At 28.6% G+C, this 27826-nt stretch overlaps 1 protein-coding gene across 4 annotated transcripts; it reads right to left on the reverse strand.

The window, feature by feature from the left end:
- LOC107447577 (ATP-dependent RNA helicase DDX3X) lies at positions 1-27481 on the reverse strand. 4 transcript variants are annotated; one of them, XM_016062514.3, is made up of 16 exons: positions 27137-27481; positions 25795-25843; positions 23902-24081; positions 21994-22131; positions 21809-21911; positions 20191-20328; positions 17524-17623; positions 10921-11056; positions 10767-10846; positions 10206-10474; positions 9611-9755; positions 8362-8527; positions 7261-7442; positions 6517-6634; positions 5218-5383; positions 1-4928 (listed from the first exon to the last, which is right to left on the reverse strand). In XM_016062514.3, the coding sequence occupies exons 1-16, from the start codon at positions 27242-27244 to the stop codon at positions 4715-4717; spliced, it is 2292 nt and encodes a 763-aa protein (XP_015918000.1). In that variant the 5' UTR covers positions 27245-27481; the 3' UTR covers positions 1-4714. The 4 variants fall into 4 exon arrangements, with proteins under 4 accessions (XP_015918000.1, XP_015917999.1, XP_015918001.1 ...); XM_016062513.3 differs by having other exon boundaries at positions 10206-10489; XM_016062515.3 differs by having other exon boundaries at positions 10206-10489; positions 23902-24030; positions 27137-27467.
- Between the last annotated feature and the right edge of the window lie 345 nt (positions 27482-27826).

Consider the following 27826-nt stretch of genomic DNA (forward strand, 5'->3'; position numbering starts at 1 on the left):
TTTTTATTTTTGGGACTACAGATACTAGTAGTGTCCAGTATTCAGATCAAGAATACAGTAAGATGTAGTAATGGTCATAGTTTACAGTTGTGCTCTATTATTTCTGTGAATGGCATCTCAATTATGCTATCACAGACGATTCAATTTTAAGTACAAAATGGATTACTTTTATCACCCCATCGTACGAGAAACAAATGGTACAGATATAGAACAGTACCTCCAATAATCATGCATTTAAATGCGAGGTAAGGCACTAACACACACACAAACCAAAAGGGGAGAGAAAAAAAAATCTGAGCAATGTTTAAAATTTGATGGAATGCATTTAAGAACCTACTATAAGGTAAAATAGTCTTAAGAAAATTAACATATGGGTGAAAACATTGCATACCTACCATATTAACTAGTATATGCCAGCAATTAAAAAGTTCACACCAAAAAAATAAAAGCTATAAAACAGGAAAATGCTTATAAAAGTTTTAAAAAAAAGGACAAAAAAAAAGACTAATATCCTGAATTTTGAATGTTTAGTTATGCATAACATAGTAAAAAATTTTAAATTTTTATCACATTACAGAAAGATTTAAGATTAAAAACAAAAGTTAATTTTAAAGGAATAACAATGGCAGGTATGATAGCTGAAGAAAAAAAAATTAGAACATTTAGATGATAAAATGAGGGGAAAAAAAGAACATGAATAAAAGACCATGCATGAAAAATTATTATGCAAAGTTTTTGATAGACTAGAAAATTTTATAATGCAAGATGGGGTGTTTTAAGTGAATAGATGAAAGTTTTGGCCTGTACATTACATGTATAAATAATATGTACAGATCAATAACCATTGTGTTATTAAAATTTTTTTGTATTTTTATAACTAAACCATACTTATCACAACTATAAATAGATGTAGTTGTTGATTAAAAACATGTAAATATATATAAATAAAGAATAAAATTGAAAGCACCTTTCACATACGAGTGCTACATAAATGAAACATTTTCAACTGCAATATGTATTAAAATAAGTAATTTAAAAAAAAAAAACTCAAACAGCTTAAACATTAAGCCAATAATTTTGGGACTGAAAAAAAAATATGTAGCTCCAAAATTTAGAGAGGAACTGATAATTTTTATCTCTACCTAGCAAAGTTATTTATTTTAAATTTAAAGTTTAGAAATACTAAATCCTTAACACATTTAAGTGCATAATGCAAGGATTTATTCTTCATAGAGGCACTTACAGATGTGCATTGACACTTGAAATAGTAAAAAATATTTTAGCGATAAAAAATTTATGGATTTAAATAAATAACAAATTTATAACATAATGACTGGCCCCTAATCAACACAAAATATTTGAATAGCTCAACATGGCAGCGTAATATGAAAATTACCACTCTGAACAGATCATTTGAAGTACAATTTTAGAAAATAATAAAAAAAACTATGTCTATCAAATGTTACACTAATTTTTTAACAGAAGAAAATAACAAAAGTACCGCAAAGTATCACAGTTCAGATATAAGTCAAAAATAGCAATATCTATCGACATTGCTAACTAAGCTTCAGAACAACATTTTCACTTTTTTATTTTCAAAATGAATAAATAATCATGTAAATACTATGATAAATTCACTTCAGCTGAAATGTAATACTTTTGTAGAAAATCTCTACCTGAATTTATGACATCATCAAAAACTCAAAATTCTATGAAACTAATGACTAAAAGATAAATCTAATTGTTCCATTTTCTTTATATATACCTTAAATTGCAAGATTCGACTCGCTTCTATAATACACAGTACTCAGTCATGCGCAACTTATGACTCTTAGAGCACCATACTAACAAAATATTATGATATTTAATAAAACTTTATTTAGGGCAATTAAAAGTCGCAGATTTCATTTATCCACTACATAAGAAAAAAGCTTCCTATATCCTCCTTAAATAAGTTTAGAATCACCGGACACTTTTTAAATGGAATTCTTTAAAAATGAAGAAATCCTCTCAAAACCGACTGACCCTAGTTTTCGAGCAGCCGATTCACACGCATTTCTTCAATTGATTTTTACTATAAAAGAAACTAGACTAGGAAATATAAAGACAGCACATAAGGAAATGCTCAAAACATTTCTTTTAATTACTATACAGCAGAAAATTTATGGGCGTACTATTTAACACATTGTAATTATTAGTTACATAGACAATTGTAGTAATTTTTACTACTTTACCTATTTCGCTTTTGCTCGCTTACTGAGCAAAGACTGAGATGAAGTAACCTCTTTTTTTGGAGGTGTTGTAGAAAATTAACACAGCAGTATAAAACTATAAATCTTAGCGGCCATATTATCATACCATAGGCTTTGTTAATCAACCTCTTATGAATGGCAAGGCTGACCTGAATGAAGACAACACTATTAATCCCATTTAAGGAAAGAAAACCTACAATGCCACATACTTTGTTTAAAATTTAAATTATTTTTAAGGTCACAAGACATAACGCACTACAATTAACCTTAAATGGGACAACTAGAGCAATCTAATAAAGAAAAGTACAGGCAAAGCGACAGAGACTTAAACAATGAACACAAGACAATAAAATCACAGTTTATTCTTGTTCTAATAGTGTCACAGGTTAAACACTCCCAGTACACATTAAACAGCTTAATATATAATTTTCCTTAAATAACTTAAATAAACCAGAAGTGGCTTAAAAGGGGTGCCGAAAAATGGGTGGCATTAACACATTAAGTTTTCTTTTATTTTCAATATTTATGGGACAAATCTTCAATTTTTTTAAATTTGCACTTTTTTTTATAAACATTCTACTTGTATAAGCATTCACTCACAATTATTTTTTTTCATACTCTGCTACTTCGTAAGTTTCAAAATATTTACACTTTTACACAGGTTAGCACGCATCACAAAAATATTCTTATATCATTATATGTTTAAGCATTTACTGAAATGATGAATCATTGCAGTTATTTATTATTTTAAGTTTAAATCAATATATTAAAGACTGCATAGTTACAGTGCTATTTAATATTTAGCTGTTAATAAATATATTTAAAACTACATGTTTTCGAATTTTGTTTAATAATTTGTCATTGAATAAATTATAACGGAGATAGCAAATAAATTACATATGTATAAACATACAAGAGAATATGCTTTCTGAGAATATTGATAAAAAAATTTCTAAGATAATATTATGCAGCAGAATAAGATAAGCCACCTCTGTTTTAAGCTTACATTTAGTAAAGAAAATAAATGAATTGTCACTTTGCCAAATAAATGCCAATTTGAGAAGAGAAAAAAAATAAGAGCTTCAGCTCAAACCGCGCTTTGGGACGGCAAAAAACACAGAAATGTTACAAATTTCTATATGCAGGCACACACACAATGCCTAGACATTAATATATATCAATATCATATATAAAGATATAAACATTAATATAGGTCCCCTTGCTGCTTTCCATTATGAAGCACAATATTGCAACTTGGAAAATATATAGGAATGACAATATTAAAAAAATTGTCATTTCTCCCCAGAACAATAATTGTTAAAATGCAACCATCTCAATAAGACGGATGAGGCTGGACATTTTTAAGAAATTAAAATAAAATTTACAAACACTAACAAATATTCTTTTTCTTTAAATTTTAAAATGTTATGTACACCTATGCATTTACAAATTACTATTAAGAGATTTCAACGTCCACGTTATCCGCACATTTATTCAAATTTTTTTTTTAACATTCATTCGTAGTTGCACAACTTCCACACTAATACTTTATTCAACATTAAGCTAATTCAATAAAGATCATTACAACACAAATGTAAAAATCTCACCCATGAAAAATAAACTACATAAAATTTTTAAGTCTATATTTACTGTATAACACACAAGAAATAGGAAAAACAAATCTCTCCCTGGACCTTAATTAAGTCCACAAGCTCTTATGCACCATGAAATGCGAATACTGCACGATTTAACAAACTAAGTAGTATATAAAAAAACAAATCACATTTCATATAAGTTAACAAAAAACACAATGTTGAATATATTTCAGTGTGAGGTTGTATGAGAAATGATAAATAGGTGTATTAAAATGTGAAATACTGTGATGATAATACCAAAAATCATATAAAGTTAAGCAAGTTCAATTTACAACTTCTTTCGAGTTGGAATGGCAAGATATAATTGTGCAGTTCTGAGAAAAATGTACACAACTGAATTAAGAATGCAATAAATAACAATGAAGGCTATTATCATGATACTCATTCTTTTTGAGTGATCACAATACCTATAGCATAAAAAAAAAATTAACTAAATAGCAGCAATGGGGACTGAAAAGTACTACAGCTACAACATACTCAGTGCAATAAAAGTAAACATAAACCACTGGCAAACATTAACTACTTCCGTACATTAAGCAAAATGACATTCAAAGAGCACAATCACCATAACGAAAAGTGTTTGTTAAGAAATACCACTCTATGCTGCAATTGATTATGCACGTGTAAGGGTATATCAAGTTCAAAACTCAAAATAAAATTAAAAAAAGAACAATTTACTGTGCATGATAAATGAATCCAACAAGCATAGTATTCAAACATATTGACCACAGAGCACATACACCTCTATTCATCAAGTAAAGAGAAAACTTAACATATTTAATTGAAGCCAGTGGTAAATACATAACATTAGTTCCCCCACCAATCTGTGCCAGGGGTGGCATAGCTTCCACCATAGTTGCTACGATATGTATTCATGAAGTGGTTTCCACCATATGCTGCAGCAGCTTGAAAGTTAGGATTGGTGAAATTTGGAGGAGGAACGCTACGATTTACATTGGCACCACCTCGTTCACGTCCCAGCTGACGGTAATCTCGAGAACCAAAACCACCAGCACCATACCTATAAAACATAAAACAAGTTAAAATGTACTATTATTAAGTTTGCACTATTATTAAGGTAACACTTGTTACATAGTTTAGTATTATCAAATACCTATTAAGTAATAAACTTTACCAACATTACAGAACAATTATCTTGTATTTAGCAAAACCCTTTTCTACAAAAAATCTCTAGATTTTATACTTAATAAACTCAAAATTGAAAAAATAAAGTAATAAAATATATCAAAGGAATTCAACTTTTTCTTAAGCCAGCTTTTAAATTAATTTTTATTAAAAGCTTAACATACCTCCTGGCTCCATATTTACGTTGGTTGTTCGATCTATGTTCAACTTGTACTTCCTTAGCTAGACCAGCTAGCCAATCTGGCAATTCTTGACGGGTTTCTGTTATTAACTCTACCAAGTCAACAGCCATGTTTCTGTTCTTTTCATTGAAGAAGGAAGTGGCCAATCCTATAAAATAATCAGAACATTAAAATGATATTAAATTAATAAAAAATAAAGTGTAGCACTTATTCATCTAACAATATCAATTACCATTCAAACATGCAATACAGAACACCTAAGATAAATTTACTACCACTAACTACAAAAAAAAAAAAAAACATACATACATACATGATGATGGCAGTTGTGCAAGCAAGACAAACTGGCACAGGATTTTAAAAAGAGCAAATTAATTTTATTTAATCATTATGTGATAATGGAAATCGAGAGAGTGACACAAAAACCTGCTGCTCAATAAAAGTTGGGGAAAATCTGTAAAATGTCTTGTTTTAGGGAATAAGGGAAACCTTTAGTAATTGGTTACGTTTACTAAATAGGGCACACGATTCCCAAAATGAGCAAGGAAAAAATGTCTTACTTTTAATTAATGCATACTTGAACCAAAAATAGATTAATAGACAGGATGTGAATATTAAAGTGTGAGAAAAAGTGCTTCGTTTTGAATAATAAATTAAGAAAATGATTCACAGAAAAGGAATAACATAAAAAGATTAAAGCTTTTTATGTTACATACATATAAATAATCTGAGCAATTAAATGTGTATGAACAGTATACATATTTAGTTTCACAACAAAGAATATTTTTATCTTGTAAGTAACATTTTTGATCAAATGTAAATTTGTTCTGCTATAAATAATGCAGGTAGAAAATTTTAGTTTGCAAAACAATTACTAAATTTCAGTTAAAATATTAGGTACTAAATATTGCTCTCTGCAAGACGTTTAAAACTAATCTCAACTTAAAACTGCTATGAAAGATTTCTGGGAAATAGAAGATTGAAAAATGTTCATTACTAATTTGATAACATAAAAAAAGGTTCTAAAAAAAATCAAATATTGTCCTTAAAAATGTCAAAATAGAAAAAACAGCACCCCTTTCTTAATTTACATCAATTAAAATTTGCATATTATATGAAATTCAGATGCTACTTTCAATTAATAAATGTTAAATGGGGAAAAGTAACATAGTGCAAGCATGGTTCTAGGGGATATAGACATTTATGATATAAAAAGCAAGTATATATAAAAAAAGATTAATTTATTTTTATAATGAACTACACCTAACACTAACTACTTACCCAAATTTCCTACTCTACCAGTTCTCCCAATTCTATGAACATATTCCTCAATATCACTAGGCAAATCAAAATTTATAACATGTTTTACGTTGGGAATATCCAGACCTCTGGCAGCAACCTACATAAATCATGAGCAAATATAATTTCACTAATAGTAATCCTCAAAGATATACTAGTTTACTATATGTGTAAAGAAAGATAAATAAATAAAGTTATTTATAAACAATAAGAACACTTCTCAAGAAAAAAATTGAAATAATTTCGACAGGGTACCATTGCAATATAAACCTAGATCAATAACATTTCCAAAATATTGATTTATTCCTTTTTAGTTTGTTGGAAAACAAAAAAGAATGTTAGAATATCCCTGTAAAACCAATTTTCATTAAAATATATGTTATCCGTCACTTTTAGAAAAATACAAACGAAAGCAACAACCTTGTAAAATAAATTTACATTCTGGATTGCTAAAAACAGGTTCTAATAATCAGCTGATTTAAAAATAAAATTCAGATGCTTATTATTTTGATTGCAAACTATTAAAAGTTTGGATAAGTAAACTAAATAAGTTTTTACATTTAATGTTAGCCAACAATACATAAAAGATAAGAGAAAAAATACATCAGAGATACAGGCTCATACTTCTTGCCAACAAAACTCTTTACCAACTTTACAACTCTTTAAAAAATTTTTATTAACATTAATGCTATTTTTGAAAATAAGATATTGCAAATACACACTTACAGCAGTTGCCACTAAAATGGGAGTTCTTCCTGTTCTAAATGACCACAAAGCTTCTTCTCTTTCTTTCTGAGATCGATCACCATGGATACTTGTCACTGGATAGCCTTCTTTAGAAAGAAATTGTTCCAATGCATCAGCTCCTTTTTTTGTCTCAACAAACGTTAAAGTTAGAGAGTCTCGTGCTAAAGGTAAAAATAAAATACAATTGCAGAATCTAAAAATAATTCTTTTTTAACAAGCCTTTAAATTTAATTTAACCCACTGGCTGTTATGACACTGATTTCTACTGTTACGAAATAAATGTGAAATTTTTTACATTTTTTTAAAAATTGTGGTTCAGACTAATTACATTTTAACCAATCAGGGTAATTTTTCTATTCAAATTTCTAAATAGGTAAAAGTTTCAGAACACTAAATAAAAATAATAAAAAAAAAAAAAAAAAAAAAAAGATTTTTCTATGTTTAGGAGTTTGCGGGTAGAAAATATTTTCTAATTAGAAGGATGAAAAACTGAGACTTTCTTTACACAGAACAGCAGCTGGGTTAATAATAGTAATAATAATCTGATAAAATTTAAAAATTCAAATATATGTGTTAAACAATTTATAAGTCAGCATTTTAATCATCATGCCATGTTCTTGAATGTTGTCAATATATACAAAAGTTGGAATAGTTTACAAATTCTTACATTTAAATCTAGCTGAAATTATTTGATATTGGTTTGATTTTTAAAATTGAAAGAGACTTTGAACTAAGATAAAACTTGAGAGCTCGGAGAATGAACATTTTATACAGAATTTCCTATAATTGATTGCTTTTTTACAATACTTTCTAAAATGCTTCATAACATGTTTTTGGCCATGATTGCACGCAAAACAGCTAGTAAAATCAATTGCTTCGTCTTAACAGCTTTACTTAGCAAGAATAACACACAACTCTTGAGAATTATTTTCTTAGAGCATTTAATACTACATTAATATAGAATGGTAGGCATAAACAAGTTAAATAAACTTAAAATTGTTAAATAAATTTCTTACACAACATGAAGCTAATAAAAGTTTTATTAGCTTAAAATAGTAATCAAGATAATATTTAACTTACAGTTAACTGTATTTTTCAATCCAGCGGCATTTAACAAATCAAGCAAAAACGATCTTTTGTCATGTTCATCAACCCAAACAACTTTCTGTGTAATATTTTCAGAAGTACTGCCAACACGTCCAACAGCAAGAAAAATGTAATTGTTTAAAAAGTTACGAGCCAATTCCTGAAGGAAAAAAAAGATGCTGAGTATTTTACTCAAAGAATATATTGAATATTATGAAGAAAGAAAAAACACATAATGAATGAAACTCTAGTATTAACAATAAAAATAGTACAAATTTTGCCTGATAATAGTTCACTTTAATTTTTAAATGAATAATATTTACTGTGCAAATTAACAATTTACCGTATATTCCGGCGTATAACTCGCACCCATAATTTCTAATAACTTTTTTTAAATGTTAAGATATACTCTTCGTATAAAGCGCACGAAAATTTTGATTGTACATGTGCAATATCTCGTCTAGTATCAATAGATAACCAGAAAGCCTTTTAGTGTGCGACATGTTTAGGTCCCACCTTACAGATAATACAAAAAATTTGTTGAAAGAATGTAACACCAATATGGCAGTTATTCCGGGCGGAATGACACTATTAGTTCAGTCATTTTACGTATGCTTAAACAAACCATTTAAAGCCAATTTAAAAAAACAGTGGAACACTTTGATGTTGGAGGGCGAGAAAACCTTTACGAAAGGAGGACATATGCGTTATGCAAGTTTGGAAACAGTGTGCCAATGGATATTAAAAGCATGGGATGAAATTAAGCCTGAGATGGTTAGAAAATCATTCAAAAAATGCAGTATTTCAAATAATCTGGTCGGATCAGAAGATGGCTGTTTATTTATGGATGAGAGTAACACAGATGACGAAGACGAAACAGATTGTGATGACGTGCCGGAAGAAATAACGGAAGACGAATATAAACTATTTATGTAATAACAAAAATCAATAAAGTATATAGGTAAAGGTATGTTATTTCTTTAAAATAAAAGTATTTTTCTATAGTTAAATTTGTNTGCCGGAAGAAATAACGGAAGACGAATATAATAAACTATTTATGTAATAACGAAAATCAATAAAGTATATAGGTAAAGGTATGTTATTTCTTTAAAATAAAAGTATTTTTCTATAGCTTCTTACGCTCCCGTAAATTCCAATGTTATTTTTTGTATTAAAAGTGCGCGTTATACGTCGGAATATACGGAACTTTAAAATCTTTTATTTGAAAAACAAATGAGACTACCTGAACTTTTTTAGGAAATGTTGCTGAAAACATCAAAGTTTGTCTTTTCCCTAATGGAGGCATGTTATCTTCAAGAACAATGCGACGTATCTGAGGTTCAAATCCCATATCTAACATTCTATCAGCCTCATCAAGTACTAAATATCTATTGCAGAAAAGCAAAGAGATTAAAAAAAAAAAAAAAAACTATAATAATAATCTTACATTTTATGTTTAGTAAATTTTCACATGCATTGCAAACAACTACAAATAACAATTCAGTATTCCTAATAAACAATGTTTATCATAACTAGGGAAATCTTTCACACACATAGGAATAAAAATCCACATTCACAAAAAAAAAAAAAAAGAAAAAAAAAGGCAAGATTTTTAGATTGCATTCATATGAAACATCTTAAAATTTTCCAATAACTAGTTTATTATGCATTTTTTAAAATTTTTTTTTTTTTAAAGAAAATGAAATTTGAAGCGGGATTTAAGTAATAATTATGCTAGCAACAAGACCAATTACTTAAATATGCTCAAATAAAATAAAAATATTTAATTTTAAAGGAAAAATTCACAATAATGAAAGAAAAAAGGTTTTAAGACTTACTTCACCATTTCAAGACTTAATTTTCCTCTCTCTATCATATCTACTAATCTGCCAGGTGTAGCAACCAAAAGATGGCATCCACGATCTAAATCTTTCATTTGCTGCACTGGGTCAGCTCCGCCATAGACAACACATGGACGTACACGCGACCTATATGAGAACTTACATGCCTCTTCATATATTTGGCATGCCAATTCTCTGGTGGGAGAAAGAACTAGAGCCATTGGATATTGCTTCATACGCCCAGGGTAACGAGTCTGTGGCTGCACCTGTTGTATAGTTATCTAGTATATAAAATATTATATTTCAATAAACACATAACATAATCGAGTTACAAAGATATTGAGCATATAATCAATCGAAAAATAAAATAAGTACTACTAAGAAGGTGTTGGAAAAATCAAGGTAATAGCCATAGGAGTAATAAGATGCTACACATCTTTAAAACTAGAAGATGCAAACATTTTAAATTTTACGAAATTTCAAAGAAGTACTTTCATGCCACATATTAGAAACATTTATTATATCTATAGTTATAGCTGACATAATAAAATAATTTACCACGGGTATATTTTTCGGTGGGCCTTCTTCAAATATCTGGTTCAGAATTGGCATCAAGAAAGCAGCAGTTTTTCCTGATCCTATGGTAGAAAAACAATTTTATAATTTAAATCAATCCAGTAAAATTAAAAAAAAAAATGAGTGGAGAACTTACCAGTCTGAGCACAAGCCATCAAATCTCTTTTGTTCAATATTATAGGCATAGCATGCTTCTGAACAGGAGTGGGGATCTTATAACAAGCCATATCAATATTAAATCGTACAAGTTCTGTCAAAGGCATTTCGACAAACTAGATTAAAAAGAAAACGGTTTCAAAATTTAAATAAGGTTACTTGTTAATTAATATTAGAACATGACAAAATATAATGTTAAAACATAACAAAAACAAACTATAATATTTTTGAAAACTTACATTAAAAAAAATTTTTTTTTCAAAGATTTTTTTAATTCATTTTTTTGCAAAAAAATTAATACATATGCTTTGCCTTTCACTTTATTGTAACAGAAGAGGATGAGCACCCCCCTCCCATTTTCTATCTGAATTGAAACTACACTAGTCTCTCTGGCTCTTGCACTTTCCTCCACGTTGCATAAACTCATGTCCTATGTTATTTTCACGATTCACATTATTTTCATTCGTTGACAAGTGTTGACATTTATGCTATAGTGCAACACATTTTAGGAATGCTTTTTGTTGTTAATATGCAAATAAAATCTCATTTTTCCTCTCCTTCTCAAATAAGTTGCGCGAGTTGCGTGATGTAATACAACGACTTCCCGATAGGGGAAATAGATATATATTTGTTGAAGAAGCTGACTAGTTGTTGGTTGATTCAGATGTGTAGCACTGTGTGTGCGAACTATTGTTTCCTCATATTATGTTTTAATAAATACTTTATTTGCCGGCATTAGCCTCTGTGTTATTCAACCAAACAACAGTGGTAGCAGAGCGTGGTTTACGATCATCATGGAGAAAGACTCAGTTTTTGGAATTCCGAAGTTGACTGGAACTAATTATCATCTTTGGGTCATGAAAATGGAAGCAGTTTTATATCTGAAGAAACTAACGTCGGCATTGATAGAAGAAGCTCCAACTGACCCTGGTAAATTGCAAGTTCGGGAAACTACTAACCAAGATGCCGTATCATACTTGAAATTGTCACTATCAGACGAACAGGCTTTGCAATATGCAGAAGAAAAGAATGCAAAAGCTTTGTGGACAAGAATTAAAACTACCTACACTGGGCTTGAGGGAGATAGATTCAGGTGCCGAACTTAAGAAATGCTGGATTCAGAAGCCGTAAACGATTATATAGCTCGAGCTAAAGGATTATCGACTAAGTGTGCTTCCTTGGGACTGAAAATATCTGACAGAGAATTGGTGTTCTACACGGTCAGAGGTCTAGCTGGAAAATATGAGCGCATAAAACAAGTTTTAAAAACGCAACGAGAAAAGTCAATAGAAGAAATACTTGAAGTCTTAAGGGAAGAAGAAAAAGATTTACAACAGAAATCCCGTGGACATAGAAATTTGGAATCCGCATATGCTACTCAGAAGAAGAGTTTACCAAAGAAAATTTGCTACGCCTGTAGACGACCGGGACATATAGCAAGGGATTGTCATTCGAAACATCAAGAAGTGGGAACAGATAGAGGCTACAAACCATCTACCAGTAGAGCAATAGGTCGTCGTAAACCAAATTTTCCAGAAACATTGGTATCCGAAAGTGCTACTCCAGATAATTTCGCCTTAGTTTCAGCTGAACAGAAAGGACAAGTGGACGAATGTTGGATCCTGGATAGCGGAGCCACGTCTCATATGTGCAAGGATGAACGCTGGTTTGAAACTCTAGATGCTTGCGACAGTAAAATATACCAGGCAGGTAAGACATTAGATACTAAAGGAACCGGAACTGTTAAAGCTATTTCACTAAGTAATAATGCAAGAATTATAATTAGTAATGTATTGTATGTACCAGAATTACGTCATAATTTACTGTCAGTACATGTTTAATGGATAAGGGGTATAATGTAAAATCACATTCAAACTCAGTATTAATTATTGCTCCTAATGGACGCATAGTTTTGAAAGCTTTAAATGTGAATAAAAAATTAGAAGTTAAGCTAAAACCTAATGTTAATAACGAGGTATGTCTTTCTGAGTATAACAAAGTTAAAAATAACGCTGAAATGAATGTAATTTGGCATAAAAGATTGTGCCATTTAAATGCGGATTATATGCGTAAAATGTGCAAAGTGTTAAATTTAAAAATTGATAATGAATTGTCTTGTGAATCATGTGATATTTCTAAGATTACCAGAAAACCTCATTCTAGTATTTTAACTCATCAAAGTTCAACAACTTTAGAATTAATACATGGTGATTTGTGTGGGCCATTCCCAGTTAAGTCTTTAGGTAATTCAAGATATTTTTTAATATTAGTAGATGATTTTTCTGGCATGTATTTTACTTATTTCCTTAAGAACAAAACCGAAGTATTTGATAAAATTGTAAGTTTTAAGCTGAAATTTGAATTTCGTAGTGATAATGGTCTTGAGTTTGTAAATAAAGATCTTGAGTTTTATTTCATTGAATGCGGAGTTACGCATGAAAAATCTGTGCCGTACAACCCAGAAAGTTTGGGTAAAGCTGAACGAGCTAAAGCTAATAGAGTTTTGTTAGATAGAGCTAGAACATTAATCTATGATAGTAAACTTCTTTAAATTTTTGGGCTGAAGCAATAGCCTATGCAACGCATGTTACTAACCTAACTCCTCGAAAAGGTAAAACTGAAGTTCCAAAAGAATTTTTCTTTAATCAAAAGCAGAACTATAAATATCTATGTGTTTTTGGATCTACAGTATACTATCACGTTCCTAAAGCTTTAAGACACAAACGTTCTATTCCAGGTAAAAAGGTATTATGTTGGGATATTCGAATGAAAGACGAGCTTATGGTATTTACGACCCTGAAAGAAATAAAGTAATCGAAGAGCGTTCAGGAAAATTTATTGAGAAATTATTAGGTAGTAGTAATTTGTTTAGTGAGGATAAATCTAATGACATCGATGAATTTTTTAATATCCAAACTAACGTAGAAGACCAAAATACAAGTTTTGAATTTCCACTGGATTTGAAGGATAGCCGAGATTTAAGTGAAACTAAAACTCATGGTCTTCCAGTAGGTGCAACAAAAGAAAAAATTAGGGAATTAAATGAACAACGAATAATTGAAGACGAAAACAGGTTACTAGAGCTAGGTGTACGTCGATCAGATAGAATAAAGGAAAAAGCAAGTTCAAACTTAGTAACTAATATTCCGGGTAATTTTGATGAAGCTAAACGTGATAAAAATTGGTTAAAATGGGAAAAAGCAATGAATGAAGAATTAAATTCTATTCACGAACACGATGTTTGGGATCTAGTTGATAAACCTGAAAATGTAAAATTAGTTAAGAGTAAATGGGTTTTTACTATGAAAGAAAATAAATACAAAGCTAGGTTAGTAGCAGCAGGTTTTAATCAAGTAAAAAATCGTGATTATTTAGAGTCTTATTCACCCGTGTTAAGTACCGAATCTTTGCGTTTGTTGTTAGCATTATCTGCCAAATTAAATTTAGAAGTAAAATTTTTAGATATTAAAACTGCATATCTTTATAGTAATTTGGAAGAAACTGTATATATGACTATTCCCCCAGGTTTTAAACATTTGTATGGTGAAAATAAAGTATGCAAGTTAAAACGTAGTCTTTACGGATTACCCCAATCAGGTCGAAATTGGCATTTACATCTTAAACGGGAATTAGAAAAGCTTGGTTTAAAACAGCTAGCTTCGGATAATTGTATTTTCACTAGAATAGAGAATTCTAAGTATTTTTTATTTTGGAATATACATAGACGACTTAATAGTTATTTATTCAGATTTGCAAATGTATAATGATATAGTGGGAAAATAATCTCGGATATTTGAAGTGAAAGAAAGTAAAGACAATAAATTTCTAAGTATAGAAATAAATAAAAGTGAGAAGGGCGTAACTTTGTCTCAAACTGAATATATAAACTATTTATTGCAGAAACATGGTATGTTTGATTCTAAATGTGTAAAAACACCAATCGTAAGAGGTGAGGATAGGAGTTTTAATTGTTCAAACAAAATGGTTAACCAAACACAATATCAAGAATTAATAGGGGAACTTTTATATCTCTCGAACAGAACACGACCAGACTTAGCATTTGTCATGAGCTACTTATCTCAATTTAATCATAAACCTGAGAAACTACATTTTAATTTAGCTAAAAGAGTGTTAAAATATCTCAATGGTACAAAGGATAAAAAATTATTTTCTAGTAACAAATCCGGACTTTTGAATGCTCATGCCGATGCAAGCTGGGGAAATGCTGAAAATGGGAAATCATTCTCAGGAGAAATTGTAATGTTAGGTGATTCTTTAATTTTATTGAAGAGCAATAAACAAAAACAGTTGCTCTATCTACTTGTGAAACGGAACTTGTTTCTTTAGGTGGTGATTGTAAAGAACTACTGTGGATATTAAATTTATTGGAAGAATTGCATTGTTCTATATTTGTAAAGAAACCTGTGACCATTTCGTCTGACAATCAATCTGCAATTGATTGGTTGAATAGTGCAAAATCATCTTCTAGAACGAGACATATCAATTTGAAACTTCATTACGCAAAGGATATAATTGGCAAAATTATTAAAGTAGAATATGTGTAAACGGACGAAATGATCGCATATTTCCTAACTAAAGCTGTAACTTTTGACAAGCTCACTTGGACTGTGTCACAAATAAATTTAATTGATTGATTGTTAATAAGTTTAGGTTGTATGAGAAATTTAGTATATTTATGTCTTGTATTTAGTGGAAAAATGTGTATTTATTCGCAGGGGGAGTGTTGTTATAATATGCAAATAAAATCTCATTTTCCCTCTCCTTCTCAAATAAGTTGCGCGATGTAATACAGCGACTTCCCATAGGGGAAATAGATATATATTTGTTGAAGAAGCTGACTAGTTGTTGGTTGATTCATATGTGTAGCACTGTGTGTGCGAACTATTGTTTCCTCATATTATGTTTTAATAAATACCTTATTTGCCGGCATTAGCCTCTGTGTTATTCAACCAAACAACACTTTTCATAGATATTTAAAAATTGTGACCTTTTTAATTAGAAACGCCATATTTTTTTGCTTTCAAAAAATAAAATAGCATCAGAAATCTAGATTTCTGTCATTCAAGTAAGTTAAACCGCAACACCAAATATATTCCCTCAATTGAAGCTGTATTTCAATAACTTCCTTTGCTTTCCCCCCTTTTTTATGGGTGGGTGGGGGAGGCAAATTTAGAAGAAAATACTGTTAGATATACTTTAATTTAGGACAATTTACAGTATTAATCATGTGATTCATTCAATAACAAATAAAGTACTCTATTATGTAAACATCTAATATAATTCTCTTACGTGGCTCCCAAATTTTGGCTGTATTTCTTTTCCACCGGTGGCAACGTTTGCTTTGTTTTGTTTACATTTCTATTTCTCTTACGAGGCGAATCGACCAATGATTGCTGCAAAAAATGTCACATGCCAAATCTAGCTGAGGTGGCTCAACATATAGCGCATTTAAAAACTGAAGTAACCAGAGAGCATCAGCTGTGGCAATCTCACACTATTAAGCAAGGCAGAAGTGAGTAGTCTTTGTCGATAGATCTCTATTTCAGAATTTTGTCGAAAGCGTTTTTATTCACGAATTTATATATTACGAATTATACTATAGCACATTTCTAATAGGTTTAACGAATTACATGTCATTTATTTGAATTCAAATTTATTTTAATGACTTAGTATTTTCTAAAAAGACGTAATTGTTTTTTTTTTTTTTAAAGTTGTTATATGGATTTGAATGATTGTTTTGAATTCTTAGAATTTTGTGCATTTGCAATATACCTAAGTTAGTAGCGAGCAAAGTGAGCTTGGTTTGCGAAGCAAACCATACAAGATCGCGTAGCAATTTTCGGGGGTTGGCGAGCGTGAGCGAGCAGGTTGAGATTGACTAAACAATATTGTTGCGACAATCGCAAGAATATTAACATTGCAAGAAAGAACATAAAATGATTCGTAGTATACATAAAAAAGATCTAATATTGACTTTTGGATGTTCCTCCATTTATTGTTAACTAAAATTCTAGCAAGAAAATATCAGAATTAGGCTCTACCAGGGTGATAAACTTAGAATTATTAAATTATTTTTTAAAAAGGCATTTCATTAAAAATAGTTAAAAGAATGTTTGATTGCCACATTAGTATGTGATTTTAAACCACACAAATGTGCATTACTTTTTTTTTAGATATATTTGTACTTAAGTGTATAAACTACTTATAAAATAGTGCAGTACATTAAACTGTAAATGAGATTCAGAAATATTATTTAAATTAATTTTTACCACAAATTATAGTGAACATGACAAATATCTGAAAAGTTATATCATTTGCTACATTGAGTGTCTGTGTAATAAAATTTGCATTTCTATTTGGAAATCTGATGACCACCTAAGCACTTGATAATTAGAAAATCAAATCACAAAGAAAAAAATGTAACACTAGAGTAAAATGGCTCTTATAATCAACTTTTTTTTTTAAAAAAAAGTATACTAATGAAAGGCAGGTCTTAAGATCACTCAATACCTCATTTTTGAAATTTAAATAAATTTTCAAGTATAAAACAAAAATATATTACATTGCTGATTTGATCAGGACAATCTTCACCAGTTGCTTCAACAGGAATGTCTTCATATTTTTCAAAGTTGATGCCAGTATGCCCTTGGCCGAAAAGTTGTCTAAAATTTATAATTTAATTTAATTCATTGTAAATAAAAATTTAAGGCAGTGATTTCTGGTAGATAAGCCACAGATTCAAAAGTCAAATTATAACATGAAGTTTACGCGAACATTCGGCATAAGCAGTGGTTTCATTTTTTGCAACAAAAATTAAGTTTTGATGCACTAGATTTGGGTTCTCTAATTTAAATCCTTGTCGTAGACTTCGAAATGCTTTTAAAATCCTGAACTTATTACATTATGAGGTAAATTGCATATTTAAATAATCCCTTTTTGATGCAGTCAGTCTCAAATCCAGTTTTTTTCTTCTAATTTTCATTGCTACTAACTTCTAGTTTTTAAAATTTCAATATTTTTAACAGAATATAAACATTGAATTACACATTTTAGTAATGTTTCAGCAATGCATTATCATTGTAGTGATTTTTTTCAAATCTTAGTTGCTTCGTCAATCACTTTTACAGTAGTTATCTTCATTAGTCCCAGAACATTTAAATAAAAAAATTTTTCAAATACAATATTTTTAAACACAAAATAAATTTAAAAAAAAAAACAAAAAAACTAAGAAATATACAAATCTTTTCAAGTTCGAATATTGTGAAATTAATTTAATGGGATTCATAAATAGTACTATTGTATAAAATAGAACTTATTCAATAAAAATGTACTTTTATTGAATTGAAATTTACATCTGTTTTGGAGGCTTATCTACCCGAAATTATAGTACATTAAATGTTAATTATTTTAATTAAAAAATCTCCATGAACATCTACAACAATGCCAAACTCTTGGAAAAGCAATAGTCAGAGTAACTTACCAAATATAAGAGATAGCGCAGATCTGCGACCGTATACTCCCCAACCCAGGCGCCATTTTCTGAGTAGGGCAAAAAAATCTGAACTCTGTATCAAATTTTCTGAAAGAGCACAATATTGACTTCCAAAAGAAAATTAGATTGACTCGAAAATTTAGACACCCCTATCTTTTTTTAAAACGCTGTAACTGAAAAAGAAATGCTTAAATGATAAAAATTTGTAATTGAAGAAAAAGACACTGAAAGCAAAGTTTCCTATATATGTACTTTTAAGTCAGTGCTATAGTTTAACTAAATTTGTAAAAGAGAGTTAATTTATTAAATATAATAAATTTCTAATTAGGTTCAGAAATGAAAAAAACATATATAAAAAGAAATAAGCAAGTTAAAAAATTTAATGTCCCGAAAATTTTGTAATAAAAACTATATTTAATTTTTGATATCACTAGTAAAGTTAACATTGACAAGAGTTGAAAAAAAAAAGCCTATAGCATTATATCACCAAATTATCTAAGTTACTTAGAATACACTTAACCTTTAAAGGAAATTAAAAACATTACTCATTTCCACAGGATTCAGTGAAGCAAAATATTAGTAAATCTAGTTTCTTCCTTCTAATAAGTAATAAAAATAAAAAAAAGAATTTTGGAATAAAAAAATAAGTTACATTAGATTATACAGCCCAACCTCGATATCACAAATTTTTTGATATCATACAAAATTATGTCTTTGCTCTATTCTGATAACAGAAAAAAAAAGAAAAGAAAAAAAAACTATTTGCTGAATACATTTAATACTTTATCCTCAATTTTACAAAACTTTTAGATCAAAATCTATTTCCTTATTCCCGAAGAAGATAAAATTTTGCTTTAACTCTAATTATTAAAAACTTTTCTTAATTTTATGAACTATTTTTTTTTTAAAGTTGTAATTAAAAAAGATTGCCATATTTGAAATAGACCATTTAGAAGTAGTCTATATATTCTATTTCTAAGGATTTTAATTTAATCAATATAAATAAATTAATACTTACGAGGTAGAACCAGAAATAATAAAAGAGTTAACAGAATTCGGAGATATATCAGAAGAGGAAGTTGACTGAACATTAGAATTCAATAAAACAAAATTAAGATGGAAAAAATATGAGATGATGACACGGTTAGTCGTAACTTATTTGGAGTAAGTAGACATTATATGACTTTAAAATTGCAAACAGTTATTTTGTCTGAAATAATACTATGATTTTTGAATAATTTGATTCATGATATAAATATCTTGATTTTTTATACCCTGAATTTTTTGACTTCTCCTTTTGAGTTTGTGATAATGAGGTTCGACTATATATATTTGCAAAAGTACTAAAAACAATTTCAATAAATCATAATTTTAATAAAGTAAAAAAACAAGTAATTTTGAAAAATTCTATAGAAACTATTAGAATAGCAGAACAAAATTAAATTTTTTTTTTTAAGTGCATTGACATAACTAGATCAAGGTGCCAGGGTGGACGAGATCAACCCTAGAAACATTCGATTACACCAGTTTCAAAAAAACTTTAATAACATGCACTTTATTTTAAACTTACTGATTATAATATAAAGACTAGAATTTCTGTAGAGTGGCCCTGGCTCAACCTACAGAAATTTTTTAGTCATGTCAATGCCCACTAAAAGTATGAAGAAAAAAAAAACAAATTAACTTAAGAAAATGAGTTGTGGTAATAATCTCTTTATAAATGGTTGTGAAACTCACCTTTCAACTCTTTCGTCGCGTGGCAATGGACGAGACCAGTCCTCTTCCTCATCATCATTGCGCATTCCAGTGCGACGATCCCACCTATTTGAATCTCTACTATCAACTTTAGCTTCTCCATCTCTCCAACCTCGTGATCTAAAAATAAATCATGTAAATAAGGGAATCGCCCATGAATGATAGTATGAGAGCTACCTAAAAAATATTTAGTAGAACGTATACAATTATAAAAATTGCAACAAACAGCAGATAACTAAAAAATAAAAAAAAAAACATTTTATGCATGAAAGGTCAGGCCGGTTCATTGCTATGCAAAAAGCTTATTCAGGGTTCATGCTCTACTTTAAAAATAAAATTCAAGTACTTTTCTAGGACATTTTAAGACTTATTATAAAATTCTCAAGGACTTAAATTTCAGTAAAAGATGGACTAAAATTTAACATTTTAAACTAAAATGTTTTGACGATAATAGTTAGTTGACAATAGATGTCAGACGATAACAGCAGTACTGAAAAATAAGACTTCCATTGCTCTCTCTCTCTCGGAAAGTGATCCAAGTATAAAAAAAGCAAGGGTGATTGGCATCAAGTCAAGAATAAAATTCATGATGAATAAAAACGTTGGATTTGAATTTTGCATAAGGCCTATTTTAAGCTAGGTATACAACCTCTGAATAAGCAAAGATTCGGGCAGAGGACGGGGATGTTCTATATAATACAGTGATATCAATTAGATATTTAAAAACAACTCTGCCGGGAGATTTTTATTTAATATTTAAAGTGGCAAAAGCATTTAGACAGTGAAATTTAAATTGTTCTTAAATATAATTTTGAAATTTTGACCACTTTCAGTTCCACTTAAATCAGTTTAATATGAAGATCGATGATTGATATTAAAATCGCCTGAATAAGAATAGAGATTTTGTCAGAATCTGGGGCAGTTCCCAATATTTAAAATTCCTAAAATCAGCCGAACATACATAAAATCCTAAAATCAAACAGTACATGTCATCAGATAGGAGGGAAAGTCGTTCTCTCACACTTACGCACGTCAAAAGTTAAACACAGAAATAGATCTGTTTTCCTGAGTTTTCGATACTTTTCAAGGTAATTTTGAATTTTTCAAGGATTTATTATCATTTTCAAGTACTCCTAGGGGCCCTTGAAAATCAAAATAAAATTCAAGTACTTTTCAAGGTTTTTTCAAGGCCGCGAGAACCCTGCTTATTTTAACCATATAAATATTGAAATGTAAGTAAAGAATAGAAGAGGTAATATGAAACACTCAGATTAATGTGGGATACCATTATAGATATGTAAAAAAGAAAAAAGCTTTTCATTAAAGTTCATGAGTTTTAGCAATCTCGAACAAGTATACCAGTTCCATTCTTAGTTAATATTTTTTAATGAGAATTTCTTTTGAGAAAGTTTGCTGTAATGAAACATTGAATGTTTGAAGCAGAAAGTTCATATTAAATGCAACAGGGTGCGATCAAGGAGATTCTGATTACAAATTATTTTAATTGATTTTTAACAAATATTTAACAAAAAGTCTAAAAATTGACTATAAATATTAATTATCAAATACTTTTTAATGATAAAGAAACATATATACATACCCATCATTCTTTCTAGGCTGATACGTATTTGTACGAAACTGTTCAGACCCTGGTTTTTTGTTTCGATTATATGTATTATTGAAGTTTCTCACAGTCTTATCACCTGAACATTAAGAAAAAAAAAAAAAAGGTTAGACAATTTATATTTTTTTAATGCATACATTAAGAAAGTAAACTATTCTAACCAGAAGTTGGATCATCTTGAACTCCCAGCTTAAGAGCATCACTTTGGTCAGTAGGCATGCTAGACTGCAAATACTGTTCTTGAATATTCTGTCCCATTTGAGAATAAGTTTGGTTGGCAGAATTATCTTTGTAATTACCTGTAAACAATGGTTTATCAACACATTTTCAAGAAAAGAACTATTATTATTGTTCACATTTAATTCATTTTCTCTATTGAAAAAAAAATTATTTTCTATTTCATAATTTTTTGATAGTGTGCAAATTATAAAGCTCAAAGACCATTGAGTCCTAATTTTTCCAAATTTCTTCAAAAAAAAATTCCAATATAAAAAGAATATCTAAGAAATATTGGAAAATTCCAAAATATTTGGGGAAGGGGGAAAAAAACAAGATGAAAAGAATAAGATGTAAGAAACAAAAAACACTCATGCTTCTAAAATAATTTGTTTTCTGAATTCCAAATTCTCAAATATACAGGAAATATCATTACATAACAATCGAATGTAACGCAAAAATTACTTAATAAAATATGCATAACCTTCTAAGAATTGTACATAAAACTGAGTATACTAGTCAAAAATATAGAGAAGAAAAATGCATTGAAATATATTTTGTAATAAATGTAAATATATTTTTAATGTATTATCATATGTAAAAGTAAAAACTTAACAAATCTGTAAAGTGAAAGTGAAATCTAAATAATAATAATAAAAAAATTCTGTTAAGTTACTGATGAGTTTTTTATTTTTAGACTTCGAAACTTGTTTAAATTTAATGGGTTACTTTTAGCCTACAAGCTATAAATAGCCTGTTAAGGCAGAGTGAAAATAAAATTTTCCAAATTTGTTTTCCAATAGCAACCATAACTTGATCCAACTTTTCAAAAAATATAGCCTAAAATATTTTTTATTTCCTATTAACTGATTCATCTGATTTAAATAAAAAATTTCAAATATGGCCTTTCCTCAATTTCTTATCCAAAATCATTTTTAACGTCTCTAAGCAAGGAATAAATCGCAAACATGCGAACAAAACTGCTCTATAGTGAGAGGGAGAAGAGATTTTGTGTGTCATCTTCATTATATCTAGGCAAACTGTTTTCGTTTCCTTATAAAAAAATAAAAAAAATTATATAAAAAAAAAAATAGGCCTGATCTAGGTTATTTGTATAATATTTTATTGGCTGTAATAAGTTCAAATGATCTACTGATCTGGTAAACAGAAATGCTGAAAAATTTTTCCCAGGCTCAATGGTTTAAAAGAGCTAACTGATTATTAGATTTCACAAGTAAGCCTATATAAACCGATTTGACAATAATGGTAAAGACAAAAAAAAAAAAAAAAAAAAAAAAAAAAAAAAAAAAAAAANGATTAAGAAATATGATCTTTAAGACATTGCTCAATGCAAACAAATTAAAAAATAGGATTAAGAAAATTTAAGCCAAAACTGTACTCAAAGCAAGATATAAAAGTTTGATTTGTATAGTTTTTTGTTTAATATGCTTAAACTAATATATTTTTCAATTTCTTTAGTATATTTAAAAAATAAATAGCACATATAGAATCTCAAAACGGTATGTTTGTTTTAACTTATATTGCCGCAGATACATAAATTAAGACAAATGCTCCAGTAGAAGATCTAAAACACCTTTTTTAAAGTAAATTAAAATCAAAATACGGTGAATCAAACTTTCTTCACTAAAAATAAACATATAACCCTATTCACTGTCCCTACAATACATTGTTTGGATAAATTGTAATCTAATCGAGTCTCATTTTGATATCTTGAATTGTAATAAACTGAAACATTGCAAACTTTCTTAATCACAAACTCTAATACTGAAATACTAAGAATTGAACTAATACATTTTACAAACAATGTAAGAATAATTAATTGGACAACTTACCTCTAGGCTTATACTGATTTTTTCTGTCCCAATCTTGCACTTGATTGTGCCACTCTGGAGATCTCTTCTGTTCTGAAGGTTGACCATATTGATTCATATTCCAGTGTGTGGGGTTAACAACTCCAGGATCTGTTGGGCGATTACGCATGTGAGGAGGAACATATCTTTGTGCTGGGTGGCCTAGATTTTGTCATTAAACATAAATATATTACAGTTTAATGGCTTCATCTACTAGCCTTTATCAAATCTAACCTATTTATCAAACACATGGGAGGTAAATTTAACTCCATTATTTTTACTAACTTTAATTTTTGAAATAATTTTAATAACAAGTTATGACCTATTCCCAGTAATGTTGCATGTGACAATCACTCTATATGAGATATGTTTTACTATCTGATATTGTATGTATAAATGTAGTAAAAAGACAAATATTAATTTTGTTAAACAGGTTAAAAGGCCATCCAGCAAAAAGTAATAAAAGTTATACCAATATTTGATTTTTTTTAGTTGGTCTTGAATGTGGCAAAAAAATTATTTGAAAACATTAAGTTTCAAAAAAGTCCGTGAATTACATACATGAAATTTGTTTAAAAATTGTCTACAATAAAAAAGGATTAATGAAGCCAAATTAATAACTATTTCAAATATTTCAGTTTTTATCAGATTATAATTTTGCTGGTAATTGTATGAGACTTTTTGTCTTGCAAAACTGAAATTAGAAATTTTATAATATCGTGACTGTTAACTTTTGGTGAAGACAACACTAATTATAATATTGAATAGGTCTCATAGTTTTTTTGAATTCAGACACTTGCTTAAAAAAAACTACATAAATATACCAGTTTCATTGACAGCGGATATTTTCTCACCATAGGGTTTCCAAGACTTTTTTCTAAACACGTTTACAAGCACATTTGAAATACACTTTCTAATTTTCTTTATAGAAAATGGATATCGAGAATGCAATATTTGAGAATGGGTTGACAGATTTTCTTTTTCATATTTTAAACCCAAAGTTTCTTAATAAGTAATATCTTACTCACTCTTTTGGGATTATTTATTTGATATTAGTATACATATAATTTTTTAATAATAATCTATTATATTTAATTTAATGACAAAGATACAAGAAGCATGAATAATAGTCCTATTTCTGACTTCCCAGAACATAAAAATTTTGATCGCTTGAAAAAAAGGAGTTTCTTCAATGTATTCTTAGTAAAAATATATTAGTAATTGAAAATTAAAATATGGTAAGTACAGATTACAAGTGTTAAGAAATATTAAGATTAATAAAACAAGTGTACTTTATAGCTTTTGAAATTCACTAATTTTTGTTGAAAACAAAATTTTTAAACAAAAATAAAGTCAAATACAAGAAAGATCATATATTTTTCTTTAAAAATATATGTCATAATCATGATAAATTATAATAACCAGCCTCTCAAAATTATTGGAATGAACCTTAAGTTACAAATTCTAACCATATTAGAGATTTCCACACTGTTTTAATTATACTCACATGAGACTATGGGTATTATGTGCACTCAAAAGGTAGCTGTGATCTTACATCTACTCATATAAGGGAACCAGTGATAGAAATGTGAAAAATTAACAGTAAAAATGGGCAAAATTGATATCCTAAAAGATAAATATCTAACTTTTGATTTTGATCAAGTTATTTTACAGATTTTGTTTATTATTCAGATATCTGCAAAATAAATTAAAGCTACAAAGTTTAACATGGCTACTATCTTTATACCTAAAAATTTAAAATAGTTAAATACATAATCTGAGTATCTGACCATGAATAATAATCAACAAATACTATATAAATTAAGTGCTGCTTCACACATTAAATTATAGGTAAACAAGGGATTTAACTCATACCATTAGGTTGCTTTCCATTTTGTCCTCCATTAATATCCATGTTTGCAAACTAGGAAGGAAAAAAAATGCAAATTCTAGAATTACACAATATCAAATAGAAACTAGATTTAAAATGTTGAAACATGTCTTAGCCATGAGAATATAGCCTTTACAATTTACACAAAAAGAATATCCAAGGAGTAGAATCATATTTAATATTCTGTAACAAAACTTATGATAATTTTGCAAAAATCATAAAAATATTAAATTTGTGTTCTTAATATTAATTTAGGAATCTTAAACAAGAATCAAACTAATAAACTTTTATAAAATAATTTCAGCACGCCTGAATATAATTTTCCAATAACTGACAGTTAAATATTATTATATAATCTTTCTTTACCACCCTATAAGTATTCAACTTTCAATAACACTGGTACATGGAACAATAAATTTTTTAATCATATGCCTCTTAAATAATGCTGACTTGATGACAGACATTATTCTTCATAAACACATAATTTTATGAAGCATAATAAAATTTCTTTGATCTAAACATAAAAATTTAAATTAAGTATCCTATCTAAGAAAGTTCAACATATAACAATGTGAACTACAAGAGCTACATACTTAACATAACGTATAAAAGGGATAAGAAATGTTAAATAAAAAACTTAGAAATCAGTAGAAATTGTGAAATGGTGATAAAATTTAAAAATGTTGGCAGCTAAATACGTATACGTATTGAATATATGATACATAAACATTCAATTAAAATAAATGAGATGTTTAAAGAGATATTTGCATTTAATTAAATCGAAACATAAAGAGATCATAAAATATTAATTTAATAATTAAGGCAAAAGTAACATAAATCAATAATAAAATTTAAAACAACTTTAAAATACAACGTAGTCAAAAATTTTTGAGCCCTACAATGACGGTAAATTTGAGAAAAATACCTAATTATTAAATAGGTTTAAAGAAAAAATAACTTGCGATCAACAGTTATTGATCAAATTAAATTACAAGGAAAAATAAAAAGAATTAAGTTCAAATCCGCTTAGAACTGGGTCAAGTTATTAATTACGATTTTTCACATCGTACTCAAAATATTATTTTACTTATTAAAAGTATAATGATTTCTTTTCTTTCATGAAAAATAAGATTTTATTATTCATAAATTATCCAGGATTTTAATAAAATTCTGATAACACTCGATTACATTGTTTGCCTTCATTGATGACAATGACAGGTTTGACAAACGTTTAGGTTTTATATAAAAATAAATCACCAAATTAGAAATATTGATGCAACAGAAAAATATTACTGCATGACAATAATAACAAATAATTAAACTTACGTTGTTGTATAAGACCCAACATGCCATGTCAACTGGAACAGGTCTGCTCCATAACATAGGCATACCGGTATTTTTATCCCAAGTTGGAGTCGGGCTCATATGCGCCATCTTGTCTTCTTTAAACTGTTATCAAATCAGAACGATAAAATATCAGAAAAGTATGAATTATTCTTGTTTGATGACCAATTATAAACACGTTTCTTTAAAATAAATTAATAATTAAAATTAAATAAAATAGCTTGAATATGTTTTGTTGGAATCATTTAGCAAGTGACACAGTGACATGTAACTAATTCAACTGCAGCACTTAAAAGGAAAAAAAAAAGTAATAGAACAGCAGAAAGGAAGATCGATTGAGTTGCCATTTTTAATAATGAAAAAATTATTGAGATAATTTTTTCAGATTTGATTTTAACCATAATTTAACATAAGATTAGAGTTTAATCAAATGAGCTTTGATTTTTTTCGTTTTTTTTTCTAAAAATGCTTTATTTTTCACTTCAATGTAAAGTTCCCTTGTCTGAGTTGAGTTTTAATTCAAGCTCATTCTTGAAAAATAAAGAGAATTTTTTCTCATAATAAGCTTAAATTTAAAGTTTTAAATAGGACTTCTCAAAATTTTATTTATGGAGTGAATAATGTTTTGGTGCCAAAGTATAATTTCATTAGAATGTTTTGGCAATATATTTC

Source organism: Parasteatoda tepidariorum, chromosome 3 (assembly GCF_043381705.1).
Source record: "Parasteatoda tepidariorum isolate YZ-2023 chromosome 3, CAS_Ptep_4.0, whole genome shotgun sequence".
Classification (NCBI taxonomy): domain Eukaryota; kingdom Metazoa; phylum Arthropoda; class Arachnida; order Araneae; family Theridiidae; genus Parasteatoda; species Parasteatoda tepidariorum.